The sequence below is a fragment of the Gavialis gangeticus genome, unplaced genomic scaffold (assembly GCF_001723915.1).
Source record: "Gavialis gangeticus isolate Ggan-Ray unplaced genomic scaffold, GavGan_comp1, whole genome shotgun sequence".
NCBI classification, from domain to species: domain Eukaryota; kingdom Metazoa; phylum Chordata; order Crocodylia; family Gavialidae; genus Gavialis; species Gavialis gangeticus.
The window spans coordinates 43,710,381-43,724,854 of record NW_017728996.1 but is presented as its reverse complement, the minus strand read 5'-3'; the positions used below and the strand labels follow the sequence as shown (position 1 = coordinate 43,724,854).

The 14,474-nt window shown below is 41.7% G+C and overlaps 1 protein-coding gene across 6 annotated transcripts in view; it reads left to right on the top strand.

Moving 5' to 3' along the window:
• The window catches only part of HERC1 (HECT and RLD domain containing E3 ubiquitin protein ligase family member 1), a 197,326-nt gene extending 190,559 nt beyond the window's left edge, over positions 1-6,767 (top strand). For all 6 annotated transcript variants that reach the window (XM_019504392.1, XM_019504388.1, XM_019504391.1 and 3 more), the window contains exons 72-78: positions 369-538; positions 733-898; positions 1,651-1,727; positions 2,198-2,450; positions 3,061-3,213; positions 4,542-4,847; positions 6,107-6,767. In XM_019504392.1, the coding sequence (XP_019359937.1) occupies positions 369-538; positions 733-898; positions 1,651-1,727; positions 2,198-2,450; positions 3,061-3,213; positions 4,542-4,847; positions 6,107-6,292 (1,311 nt within the window). In that variant the 3' untranslated portion in view covers positions 6,293-6,767. The remainder of the gene's footprint in view (positions 1-368; positions 539-732; positions 899-1,650; positions 1,728-2,197; positions 2,451-3,060; positions 3,214-4,541; positions 4,848-6,106) is intronic.
• The last annotated feature ends 7,707 nt before the right edge of the window (positions 6,768-14,474 follow it).

The window sequence follows — 14,474 nt, the reverse complement described above, 5'->3', positions numbered from 1 at the left end:
CTCTCTCTCTCTCTCTCTCTCTCTCTCTCTCTCTCTAAGAGTATCGGGTAGTGTATATATATACTGTTGTGCCTTGTTACTAAAGCATTCCCTCCGAAGTCAAATCTTACCTGAGTAACAGTGAAAGCCATTGGTGTAAAATGCTTATAAAACCAATCTCTCCCAAAAGCAAATTTGTAAATCCTGGTTTATATTAATCTTGACACGTCAACATCTAAATCTCTGAAAGGCAGTAAGCAGACATCTCTAAATGAAAGAAACTTTCTAAAAATTTCTAATAAATTGAAATCCTAATATTTAATTTTGAAAACGTTTATTCCAGAAAGAGTAAAATTAAAGCATATTTATTTTGTGCTGCTGTATTGCAGAATAGTACATCTCATTACAATGCTGGAACGTGGGGAATAGTCCAAGGGCAACTAAGACCATTATTAGCACCACGAGTCTACACGCTTCCCATGGTACGCTCCATAGGAAAAACCATGGTTCAGGGAAAAAACTACGGGCCTCAAATTACTGTAAAAAGAATATCAACCAGGTCAGTATTATTTTCAGAAGTACCCTTGAGACATTCAGAACATCTTGGCATTTGAGCATTTTCAAATGCAGTTTGAGTATAGCTGTCTAAATATATAACTATTTATTATTTCTTTTATGATTTGTTGTGACTTAGAGTATACAAGAGTTACATACCTGTGAATTACATTGTTAGCAATTTCTTTTTCTTCAAAGAGGTCGGAAATGTAAGCCTATTTTTGTACAAATAGCAAGACAAGTGGTAAAGTTGAATGCTTCAGATCTTCGCCTCCCTTCCCGTGCCTGGAAAGTGAAACTGGTTGGAGAAGGGGCTGATGATGCAGGGGGGGTGTTTGATGACACTATTACAGAAATGTGCCAGGTATGTGAAGTACGTTAAATCCCTTAGGTATTTGTTTAAAGCACTGAAGTTTTTCTTTTGTGGGGTTTCATTTTCCCCTTCCGTGATCTCATTCTGCTTTTACCATGCATTTTGTCACTTCTTCCCATTCAGTGGCCAGCCTGAATGCTAAACTGTTCTCATAAGAGAAGGCAAATCCTCCTTCTCAGGGCATACCTTGGACTGTCTGAGAAGCTGTGTTGTAACTACTGCTGCAACAGTTCAAAGACTGCAACAGGCCTCATTAACGCTGATATGCCCCTTCTGCAACATGAGAGAACAGCTGTGTGGGATCTGCAGGCTCCCATCCTGGTCAACCAGTATTTTTAGTAGAATAATTCTCTTGGAGTCCATGAATCCCTCCCTGCAGCCTCTGACAGTTGCATCTTGATTATGATCCCATTAAGTGTAATCACTGTATGGGCTACATTTAACATAGCCAAAAATAATACAGCAGTCTGAGCTATGCCGTTATGGTAGCAGCGCCACTGTTTTTCCTAGGAATGATGGCAAAAATAAATTGAATTTAAATAGCATTATAAATTGGGTATGTATTTCTGGTTTCTAGATTATTATATGATTTATCCTGACAGAACTAGAAGACAATATTATATTTAGTACATGTTGATTTTCTAAATAAAGCTTGAAATGCTTCCTCTGGCAAGTTGATTTTCAGTATAACACAATGTTCTAAGCCTTAATGCTGAAGAAGCACTTTCCTTTTTATCTTTAAGGAACTTGAAACTGGAGTAGTAGACCTGCTTATTCCTTCCCCAAATGCTTCAGCCGAAGTAGGCTATAATAGGGATAGGTAAGTTGGACTAGGTTTCATTTTATTACAGAATATAGGCCAACAAAATTTAAAGGAAAAGCTTTTTGTATTGATTCTTTGATAACTTTTGAGGCTTCCTAACTGCTCCTGGAGAATATGGCCTCCCCTTCTATATTCACAGCTACTGATGAAATTATGAGGGTGTGGGAAGGCATAATATCAAGGTATGCATATGCAAATAAAGGCTCCAAAGAAGTAGCCTCCAGAAGAATGCTGGTGCCATAAATTAAAGCAATACTGAGGGTGCTGTAGCTTGTGGCCAATTTTGGAATGTGGCAGCCTTTGGTATTTGGAGGGTGAGAGGACACTAAAGCTACCCTCTCATACCAAATGCTGCTGTGGTGCTCTTGAACCTGAATATTTTTTGTCTTCTAGCCAATGCAAGGGTGAAATGAGTAAGAGAAGCTGATTCTAATAAATTGTTTACACTGTTTCTGTGCTCTTTTTAGGTTTCTTTTTAACCCTTCAGCATGCTTAGATGAACATCTGATGCAGTTTAAGTTCTTAGGCATTTTGATGGGCGTGGCTATTCGTACCAAGAAGCCTTTAGATCTTCATTTGGCCCCAATGGTCTGGAAGCAACTTTGTTGTATCCCACTCATTTTGGAGGACTTGGAAGAGGTAGATCTGCTCTATGTGCAGACCCTCAACAGCATTCTTCACATTGAAGACAGTGGGATTACTGAAGAAAACTTCCATGAGGTAAACTACAGGGGCAGCATACCCCCAAAATAATCTGAAACCAGTTGTTTTCTGTAAACTAACCTTAATTCCATTACAGATTTATTAGGAAAATGAAGTGGTCTTTATAAATCAGGGTAATGGACACTTTATAACTACCTCAGATTGGCATTTCCTTCAGATATCCAGTGGACATGTCTACACGTGTGCATTTACTGCACAGTCACCCAAATTACTGCTCAGTATGGGCCCATACTGCGCAGTAAATATGGTGACTTATGCCGACTTGAGTGTAAATTTGATACTGGCATCATGCAGTATCAAATTTATGCTCAATTAGTTACTGCTCAGTAATTCATGTATAGATGCCTTGCTGCACAGTAACACTGTGTATGTGGACTAACTTGGGACTTGTTTTAGTCCCAAGTGAGTCCACACATGGCGTTAATGCGCTTTAATGCCTAAACGCATAGATGCTGGCCTATTCCTGCTTACTGTGCAGTAATTTAGTGCACAGTAAATTTAAGCCAGGGCAAATGCACGTGTAGACACGCCCAGTGATTGATAAGTTTTAATTCCATTTTACTTGAGTGACTTTATCCTGAATATATTTTTCCTTTTCTGTTAATAGATGATTCCTCTAGATTCTTTTGTTGGCCAAAGTGCTGATGGTAAAATGGTTCCCATAATTCCTGGTGGGAACAGTATCCCACTTACCTTTTCAAACAGAAAAGAATATGTGGAGAGGGCAATTGAGTACAGACTTCATGAAATGGACCGGCAGGTAGGACTCTTGCTTTATTCTACCAGTTTTCTTAAAATAAACACTATCAGAGTATGCCAAGAAATAACAGAACTATGTTTGCATGTTGCTTAGATTTTCTCTTTGTTTTTTGCAAGTACTCCATATCTTTTAAAAATGTGCTACATCTCGGGTTTCACCCAAACATCCAGAACACCAAGGAAAGGCACAAAACTACTGAGCAGCAGACCTTGTTTTATTTTCATTAGACTTGCCCCATTCAAAACATTAAATTGACTACCCAGTATTATGCCTTTACAGCACCACATATTCTGGCCTGGGCCATCCCTAGCAGGGGGCCAAATCAGGGAGACTGCCCCAGGCTCTGCAGAGCTGGGTGGAGTGGCCATGGCTACTCTGTGCTGCTGCTGCTGCTGCTGCTGCTGGCTTTGCGTTGAGCCACTCACTACCCCCTCCCCCGCTGCTGCTGCCAATGGCACTGGCAGCTTCTTCGGGTCCAGAGAGCATGGGATTGGAGCGGGGCCGGGGAGGGGGTAGTGAGTGGCTCGACGCAAAGTGGCTCGATTTGCCCCAGGCCCTGCACCCTTCTCAGGTCGGCTCTGATTCTGGCAAAGTCATTTGAGTACACGGACATTTGTTTAACTTATTAAATATATTCTGTGGATATACTTTTACATAACATTTGCCTGATCTGCTTTAAAATAGGAACTGCAAACACTTGTACATGGATTGAAAAATTGTTCACTACTTTACCCAAATACCTTTGTCCTATGATTTATACAGTAATACTGTGTTATGTGAGCCTTATGTCTTAGTATAACAACAGTAAGATAGGGAAATGCTTTCCCTCTTTCTCTGTAGATTAAAGTGCACACAATGGAATAGCTGTTCCATTTTAGTGCAATAGCTTCTAAACATGAAGTCCTCAAGTCTTGCAGATCCAAGAGGGACCATTAGCATGACTTCATACCAGTCCTAGTAGTGTTGTATCAAAAGTTTTTGGTTTAGCAGCTCCTCATTAGTGCTGATCACTCTTTAGTTTTCTTTACAAGATATTATCTGAGACTTCCTTAGTTTACAGGTGTTATAAAAACGTTTTTGCCAAAAAAAGGTCTCTGCAATGGTTCTCTATTTTATGAAGGGGGTTATTATCCTCTGGATGTAGGTATGCATGAATATACAGTATTTGTTAATTTAAGGTGCGACTTAAACCTGTACTCTTAGCTGCATTGTCAGTGTGTGCATTCAATCTCAAAATAATAGCTTTACATAAAGGGGTTATAGTAAGGAGCAACGATAAATGTAATGTCACTTAAAAAAACCCAAACCTTATTTTTTCTGAGTTACAGGTGGCTGCTGTGAGAGAAGGAATGTCTTGGATTGTCCCAGTTCCATTGTTGTCTCTTCTGACTGCAAAGCAATTGGAACAGATGGTCTGCGGAATGCCAGAAATCTCAGTTGAAGTTCTGAAGAAAGTTGTGCGGTACAGAGAGGTTGATGAACAGCATCAATTAGTTCAGTGGTTCTGGCACACTCTTGAAGAATTCTCAAATGAGGAGAGAGTTCTTTTCATGAGGTTTGTGTCAGGAAGATCTCGATTACCAGCCAACACTGCTGATATTTCCCAACGATTCCAAATAATGAAGGTTGATAGGGTAAGATACTGTTTTCTTAATCCATTGTTCATTTCTGGCCAGTGTAAATCACTCCCTTGGCAATAGGTGCCAGGTTTCCCCAACATTAAGCTCTCAGACAATACATTGAGATCAGCTCATGACTGATAGTCAGGAGATTTAATTATGTATCAAAGCATGTATTACTCCATGCTTAAAACATGTCAATTTAAGTACTTAATGGAATTCAGGATCATACCTGCACCACATGGTGTGAATCACTGCACCATATTTTATCTAGCTATTTCCTATTGTAATACATTTTTCCTTTTAATATTTAAAAAAGGAAAAATCACAGCCCTATGTTGTTGTTTCTAAAATAGTTCCCAAGCCATGTACTGTTGTTGAATAGTACGCAAGGGCATTTTGTAAGGGGCACACATCACAGCATTCCCCTTCATCCCTGTCCTTTTCATTTACACTTGATGATTAAGGTATATGGTGATCTGTGAGAAATATTAAGAGTGAAGTGATTCATTGGCCCAGACTTTTAGGAAAAACTGTTTAAAGGCTATTAAATGACATGTCAGTTTAAATATCATGACCTTCTGCTGAGGTCTGTAAATCCTCATGAAGAATTGGCATTATTATATATTAAACGCTGTTCAATCTAATTAAATCATGTTTTAGTTTGCTATTATGAAAAATACACTCAACATACTATGCGAGTGAGTGACTTCAGCAAAACGAAGATAAATAGTTCGGCTCTCACTGTTGGCCATCCAGTGCATCTCTAAATCAACTAAATCCCTAATCTTACCCATGTTGAAACCCATTAGATTCAAATACCACCCCAGGAAAAGAGTTGTTTCTTGCTAATTCACAGATGCACTGTTTGAAAATTGATTTCAGCTTTTTCTTAATTTTAAGAACAAACTTTAAACAATTTTTGAACTAACTTATGAACATTTAGTCATGAAGATTTAAGGTTTCACATATCAACAGGAATAGAGAAAGTATTCCTAACTCAGGTATATTAAAAGTCCTTTTACAGGGACATGTCTGTGACACTTTGAGAGGTACATAGTGGAAGCAGTAGTGTTCTAATTACTTCCAAGATGAATTGGGCCATGCCAACGTAAGAAATTTAGGAATTATTGCTTGGCAGAATTAATCGCATGGCATTATGGGTGAGGGGTGCTTCTTTAAAAGGTTTTTTGGTTTGAAAAAATTTGAATTTGTTGCACTTTAATTTCTTTTATAGTCTTAACCATGTCCTACCTTTTGTCCATTTCCTACAGCCTTACGACAGCTTGCCTACCTCACAGACTTGTTTCTTTCAACTGAGGCTCCCACCTTACTCCAGTCAACTAATCATGGCAGAGCGTTTGCGCTATGCAATCAATAACTGCAGGTCTATAGATATGGACAATTACATGCTCTCACGTAATGTGGACAATGCAGAGGGCTCGGACACAGATTACTAACTTTCTGTGAACAAAACCATCTTCCTTTTATTACAAATAGTGCCCTAAGTCCAATTTCAATGTTTATGCAATTTTATGGTAACCATAGATGTTTTAGGAGCATAAAAACAGACATTAATAAGCAGTGGCCACATTTTAGTTACTCTAAATGTAACAAAAAATTAGATGTTTTTATTTTTTTGTGATTGTAAAAAAACAAAACAAAAGGAAAAAACAAAATAGTGCGCTCAGTAAATTTTTCTTCATATTTTGGTCACTTTTGATAAGTTTGCATGGAGCCATTTTGGTGCATTTTTGTTGGGAATGGTACATTTGTAAGCCCTCCCAGTGAACATGAAGAGTTGTACATTGTGTATAATTGTTCATTAGCAAGGACAGTTTTACATGAATATTCATATATTTATTTTGTTTTAATTTGAATTGCCTGTGCAGGGTTCCTTATGCAGAGAAAATAAAGCAAATTCAAGAATCAGTTTTTTTCTTACGTGTTTGTCAGCTGTTTATTAGCGTGAATGTTTACAAATGTTGATAGTGAAGTTGCTTAATTGGCCAATTTTAACTATATGGGGCTGTATAGAAAGGTTGTTTTAAACCACTTAAAATGTTTAAAAATAAGTCACGAAATATGTAGTTATTGTGCCCTAAATGTTGAAAGTATGCCAGCATTTTAACACTGTAGCACGGGCTTCTTGAGTTCCGCTAGTGCTTGCCACCTGTACAACTGAAAACTATTTGATTTTGACAGCTCACTTCCTTCTTGCCTCTCATTTCAGTAGCTCTGTTTTTCCTCCAAAATAGCTTATGTTGATAGTTCTAAGTCATTACCACTTCGAGACACTGAGAATATCTTTTAAAACTATTTGTCAGAAAAAATACAGAGGGATCACTTTGAATCGGAGCTGAGGGAGGTCGGTTTTGGACAGAGGACAAAGAAGAAGAAATCTACAAATCTCTTTTAATTGGTGGAGGATGCAGTTTTATAAAGGGTATGCATTTTATTTTATTCTCTATTTCTAATACCGCAAGTCACATATGTGGTCATGTCTTGATACAACGAGAACAATGTATTGATTATATTAGCAGTGTGCATAATTGATAGAATGGTAGTGTACTTTATGAAAGGTAAAATCTTTTGGAGTGTAGCTGAAGAAAGGCTCTAGGGTAGATGTTGCTCCCACTATCTTAGCACTACAGCAGAATCGTGCCAAATCAGTATCATAATTTCCCACTGTATTTCACTTAAGACACAGGAAATCAGAAAGTTGAACTATAGCAAAAATGATAATTCTGTGTTGAAAGCTTTCTGTTAGATTTAGGCTCAGTGTTGGTATTTGGAAAGAACTCAGAGGGCCTGTCAACACAAGTTGCATACTGCACAGTAGCTTAACACTGTGGAGTAGCATGCCAGTCAAAACCATGTTAATAAGCTACTGCGCAGTGTTACTAGGTTACCACACAATAACCGTCACAAAAAAACGTGCACCAGTACTATTTCATGGCAAGTGTAGTTACGGTGCGTTCAGTTAGTACTTCATTAAGGAAGTACTAAACTAAATGCACAGAACTATGGATCATTAATGAACATGTAGACATGCCCAGAAAGACCATGACAAGTCAGAATGCTTTTCACTGTGGATTCCACTCTGACCTTTTTGGATTTATCTTGTGAATGGTGTGTAGGTACTTGCACCCTGTGCCACACTTACGAGGATCTCATAACACCCAGGTTGAAAATTGTGGCCTTTAGGAAAAGAGAATGCTAATAAGCCTGGGGTATTTGTTGGTTTGCCATTTGTTATTCATCCCATATCTTTCTTGATGAAGAGAAGTGAAATCAGATGCTCTTAAGTCTGACAGACTTTTATAGCTTAGTCATTTGGTGATACAGTGACTGAAAGTGCCAATATTTCCTTATGCTACAGTTCTAAAACTAAGCAGTTTAGTTTTCCAGGGTATTCACAGAGTCTATATTTCAAAGTGTGCTTATTATTTCTGTCTGATTTATAATCTGAATATCTATGATTAAACCCTGTAATGTTCAAAGTTGTCTGGTAACTGCTTGTTAATATTTACCGTGCTATCAGTGCAAAAGATAGAAAGTTATTTCCTTTTTTCCTGCCTTTTGCAATGCAGTATCACTTAGCCTTTGAATTATTTCTTCGTTTGTACTGCTTAGGTAGTCCTTTAGATTGTCTTAAGAAAAATCGAAGTTTTTTTAAAAAAAAAAAATGAAGTGCATTCAGAAGTTGCCTTTATTGTTTGATTGATACTAGATGGACTATGGCATTTCAGTGAAAATCTGAAGACTCTTCTGGGAATTGGTTGCCACATTATGTAATGGAACTATAAGAAACTTTAAAACTACTACACTTTTTAAAAATAATTTCTAATACAGCTTTTATGTGGGCATGTTTGTTTGTGCTGCCATTCCATTTCTACTTCTTGTGAAATAGTGCAGACGATATCCCTTGTTGTACACACCTGGTAAGTTAGCACCCAAGCACTACTTTGTGAAGAGTAATAGTTTGCTTATTATGAACAGCATTTTGAAAGAATCCTGAAAGTTTTGTACAATCCGAGAATCGTAATCTTCCATTCTGTTATCAAATATAACCACTGCATTACTAATGGTACTAAAACTACAGTATTTACTGAAATACAAGATGATCCTGAATATAAGACTACCCCCCAGTAATTAGATTATATGTATGGAAATGTATAAATGTGTTTATAATCGTATTGGAGGGTTTCTTGAACCCTGCCCTGCCCCCTCCCCCAGCTACAGCAGGAAAAGTGTGTGTGTGTGTGTGTGTGTGTGTGTGTGTGTGTGTGTGCGCGTGCGCGGGGGGGGGGTTGTTGTTAAGTGGCTCCCTTGCCATGTGCCCTACTCATTTCTTCCCCCTGCAGCTTTCTTGCTACTGACACCGCTATCCCAACTCCCCACATGCTTCTTCCCCCCTCTCTCTTTCTCCCCCTGCTCCCCCCACTCTCTCCGTCTTCCCCCCACCAAACTCCTCAGTCTGCCTCCCTTCCCCGCCCCCCCCCATACAGCTTGTGCTGCTCTGTCCTGGAGCACAGGTCATGGAAGCTAGGCCCTTGCCTAGCCATGCAGTAGTGTCATTGCTGCTGATTGGCTAGGGAAGGTAAGGAGTTTCTGTGTGCTGGGTGCCCCAGAGAGACCCCAGACTAAGCAGGAGCTGAGCTGCGCCTGACAGTACGGGTGCGAGGGAGGGGGGCAGAAGCTGCAGAGGAGAACCGGAACTGGTGGGCAGGAAGCTACTGTGGGTCTGACTTTGGCCTCACCCCAAGTTCAGGGCCAGAGTCAGAGCCACAGCAGCTGCCTGCTCCTCCCCCTCCACTTTGTATGCAGATATAAGACAAGGGGCTTTTTCCCACATGCTGATTGGGGGGAACCTTGATTTATATTCGAGTCAATATGCTATTTAACATGTTATCTAGCACAGCTGTTGTGGTCAGACTGACTTTGCATTTACAAATTCTCCATGACAATTGAGGGAAATGATGATTATGGCTATCCACAAAAATAAGCAACCAGAACAGACGAGATTGTTGCAGGATTTCCTTTTTTTTTTTTTTTTTTAACAGCTAGGGAATTAGGCATTTGTTCTGAAATGTTCTCAAATGTTTGGGCCAGAGGAAAATGGACCACATAAACATAATTAGGGCCATGAGCAAATGTGTCTTGCATGTGCGACACGTAGGGGGTACACATGGGGGCATGTGCACCCCCCTGCAAAAAGGCACCGCCAACACTGTTGGCAGTGCCTCAGGCAGTTGCCACTCGCCACCCCACTGCTAGCACAACCGGTGGCATCTGCGGGTGGTGCATGATTGCCCCTGGCCCCCACTGATGCTGCCAGCAGTGCCTGCAGGTGGTCACCGACCCATGGTCAGAGCTCGCCAGCTCTGGCAGCATCTGCAGGAGCTCACCATCACCAGGCTCCCACCACCGCCAGCACAGCCGTGCCCCCCAGATGCCAGGGACACATGCTGTTCATGGTGTCTTGTATCTATAAGTTTTTAAATATGTACTAATACAAATGTCCAGTGTGTGTAGCTTTTTCATTTTTAGGGTCTCTGTAGATTTGATGTAGTAAACTAGGTTCTGGTTTATTAGGACAGCTGTAATCTATTTCTAATCATGTGGCTTATAGCTAGATTTCAGGCTTGTTTCTGTTTAGTCTGCGCAAGGTGAAAAATCTCTCGCCCTTCCAGCTTTCGCATTATAACCATTTTGAGTAGCACAGCAATTTCATTTCTTAAGTGGCCGCTTAGGATAATTGTCCCTCTCCTTTCTGAAGCCCTCTAATTTTGTTGTTTAGCTTGTAGGACATGAGTGCTATTCAGATTCAGAGGGCTAGTGCAGTTGATGATTATTGAAGTGTCGTGCTATTGGAGTGTCTCTGTGGATGGAAACAGGTGCTGTCCTTGCGCTGCTATAATTTTTTATGGCAGCACAGAACTGAAGAAAACAGACATCTATGCCCTTTGTTGTACTCCAGTTGGTCAAAAGAGGTGGTGCAACAAGAGGTGATAATTTTTTTTTTTTAGCCTTATGTCTAAGAATATCTGTTGCCTTGTGGCATAATAACTCACTGGGCTGACAGCCCAGCTCATCCTCCAAGTATCCCAGTTTGCACTGCTTTGATTAGACTCTGACTTTGTCTTGTCATGTGACCTCTGACCACCAAGCTCTACTGCCCAGGTCCCAAATGTGCCCTGCCACCTACAGATTGTCCTGCATGGAAAATCAGTTAACCATTTTGCTTGTTTGCCTGGGTCCCCTCCCAGCACCCTGTGTTCTTTGTACTGGGTACTTGGCCATGTTCAAGCACAGATTGAAGGAGTTGCAGCACACAGCTATGTGATTTTTCTTTACTGCACAGTAATGTGCTGGACCCAGCACAGCCTTGCTGCAGGAGGTTGAGCTGAGCCTCCAAGTGACCTCCCTTCTCCCACCCACTGCAGCCCCAGAGCAATGCTTGGCACTTAGCTGAGGATTCCCTTCCACCAACACAAGCTCTCATCTACTCCCCCTTCCCCTCCCACCATAACATGCCCCTCCTGTATGCTGCCACCACTGCCTCCTGCCTACCCACACTGGAAAAGAGTATGCCAGAGCATAGCTTCAGCCATTTAATTTGACACATGGCATTATTCTACAGTTCTCCACTCTCAGCCTGCAAAAGTGGTCTGCCGGTATGCCTTGAATGCCAGCTACCATGTGATCAGCTGCTGTTTGTGAATTTGTGGGCATGGCACTTGCTGGGGTCTGAGGTTGCTTCAGGGGCTTGAGCAGAGGCTCTCTCTTGGCTTTGCAGATGTGCTGCACACATGCAGGGTATGTAGCTATGGCTGGCATCCAGACATGTCCTGAAACACCTCCAGGAGGCAAGCAAGGGGTCTGGTTTACACCCAGCTGTGCCCTGCCCCAAGGGTGTGGGCTCATCTAGGAGACCACAGAGGGTCCAGGCACCTGGGCTCCTGCAGATGCTCAGTTAGCATCTAACAAGGCAGTGGGGCACCTGCCAGCTGGCTCTCATGTCTGGGGCAGGATGGGGCAAGATTGCCTAGGGCAGAGAGGCCTTTTAGGGGAATTTAACTTTTGGAAGGCAGAGAGAAGACGGCATCTGGGCTCCAACAGCTCCCCCTGCATGGGAGCCTGGACATACGGGTTTTCTGAGAGGGGAGTGGGGGCTAGTGGAGATGTGGGGAGGTGGAGCTGGGTGCCTGCGTTCTCTGAGGGCAGTGAGGGCCGGTGGATTAGACCATGAACGTCTGGGTTCTCTCCTGGTCCGGGAGCAGAGTGGGAGCTAGACATCTGGGTTCTTGGGAAGGGAGTTGGTGTTGGTGAGATGGAGCTTGGAAGCCTAGAGCCCTAACACACAGCTTTCCTCCTCCACGTGGATCCCTCCTCTGCCCTCCTCCTGCTGCTGCACGCCTGGATTGCCCAGCAACATGCAGAGGGAATGCAGCAGGCTGCAAGGGGAAACCATCACCCTAATCCATACACTTAGCATGGTCTCAGCCAGCTGTGGCTGGTTCAGGGCTCTCTCATCCCCTCACCTCAAGCCAGAGAACACAGGGGATTTGGAGGTGACCCTGTGGCACCCACTTCAGATGCCATGTGCCAGGAGAGCATTTTACATGGCTCAGTTGTAGGCAGGAGCTGGAGAAAGTCTAAATTAACCAAACTTAGCCTGGTTAATTAATATTTTCCTACAGTACCTGGTCTCCAGTTCAAAGCTCTCACCCAGCTGTTTTGCAGCCCTCTGAAGGAGGCTTGGATCCCCAAGCAGCGGGGGACTGGGTGTGACTCTGTCCATGCTTTGTCTGTTGTCTCAGGACCCGTGCTGGTAGAGGGGTGGTGATGCATCCAACCTCTGTGAGCTGCTTTAAAAGTGCCGTATGCATTTACCACAGTGGTGTGATTTATTTTGACATGTTGAGGCACAATCTGAACTGCAACAACTTCATTATCTGGTTTTACACTAAGCTAACATGCAGTGACATTAAATTCTTGCGTTGTCTCTTGGCAGATTCTTTTGCCTGGTGAGACTTCCTCATAGTTACTAACACAAACAGGATTCCCTCCTGCCTTGTAACTCAGAAAACCCTACCTGGATTTGCTGCATGTATATTACTTCTGTTGCCCCCTTCCCTTTCCATCTAAACATGGATTTGTTCTTGTGGAATAGAATAGTATTTCCAAATATTGCTGATTGACTTAACTTGCCAAAAAAAGCTCAGATGCCTTTCCTGACATAATAAGCTTTCAGTGTGAAATAAAGTATTGTGATAATTTTCATAATTAATTGGGCTGAGAATCCAGCTGTTTTATTTGTAGTTTGCTGTAATGGTTCCCTTAAGGGTGTTTTGCTGTTATTTTAACCGCAATTCAGTGTAGTGGGATATAGATTATATAAAAGAGAAAGAGAAGATGAACATGTGTGTTTGTGAAAAATACATTTGGCACCAGCTCTTCATGTTTGAATAAGTGTGGAAATAGTAATTAGGTTGTGGTGGCATCATAGTTTTCATTTGTTCAAATTGCCATCCCTGTATAGTTCACCATGTGGATTTCTGTAAAGCCCAGAGTTAATGAGGATGCTGAAGTGAGACCAGAGGTGCAGTGTGCAGAGCTGTGCTAGAAAACCTTGGACCTGCACCACTGCAGCCCAGACCCTAGTAAAGAAGAGGTTTGCCTTCCACTTCTGGACTGCAAAGCTGATTCCAGAAGCTCAGATTAATGCCTTGGCCCAGTTCACCTGTTAAAAGCTAGCACTGTTCTTATAGCTGTAGGTGGTGGGGTGAGTTGTTATATCAGGTACCAAACCTAAATACCACCCCCAGAAAAAGGCTGTTACATGCTAATTAGACATTGCCAAAGTTTTTGTGAACTATCTAGACAAAACTCTGGCATCTAGGGCTCTGTTTGTTCTGACCCTCCCACCAGTGTGTAGCTAAAATATAGTATTACACAGAAGCACCAGCCTGTTTGTAGGAATTATAACTGATTGTGTCCACATCACCTAGTGCTAGGGCTGCCAAGTGTGAGGTAACAGAAGCATAAATAGAAGTAGAGTAAAACAGCAAAATCTTACAGGAAAAGTCAAACCTATTGAGAGGCCTAATGAGCCGACAGGTCATTCATGTCCTACAAGGCACAGATCCTTAGCTAGGCATCAATTTCCTAGATACTAGGGGAGGCATATATTATATGGGCATATATAATAGTGTTTGGTAAGAGGCACTGGGTAGTGTGGTCCCACAGGGACCCTTTAAAAGAGATCCCAGTAAAAGGTTTCAGCTTGGGTAAGGGAGAGAGAGACCACTTTGCCACCTAGAGATTTTCCATAACTACCCAACACTCTCCATTCTAACCCACCCTACATATAAAAGGACAGAGTACAGTGACATTTAAAAATAAAAAGGTACTGTGCTGAGTAGCTAAAATGAACTGATATAGGAGTTGTGTGAAAGAGTAAAGCTCTTTTTTTTTTTTTTCCAGTTTTGAAAGCATGCTGCCTGAGTTACGTTCCAAGGGGACGAGTCAAACCCTTTGTGCAGTGTTCTGGCAGGTGTGGTTCTATAGGAGAAGCTAAATCATCAGGTATCAAGTTTTCTCATGTATCGCTTTCATAACCATAAAATCCTTCGT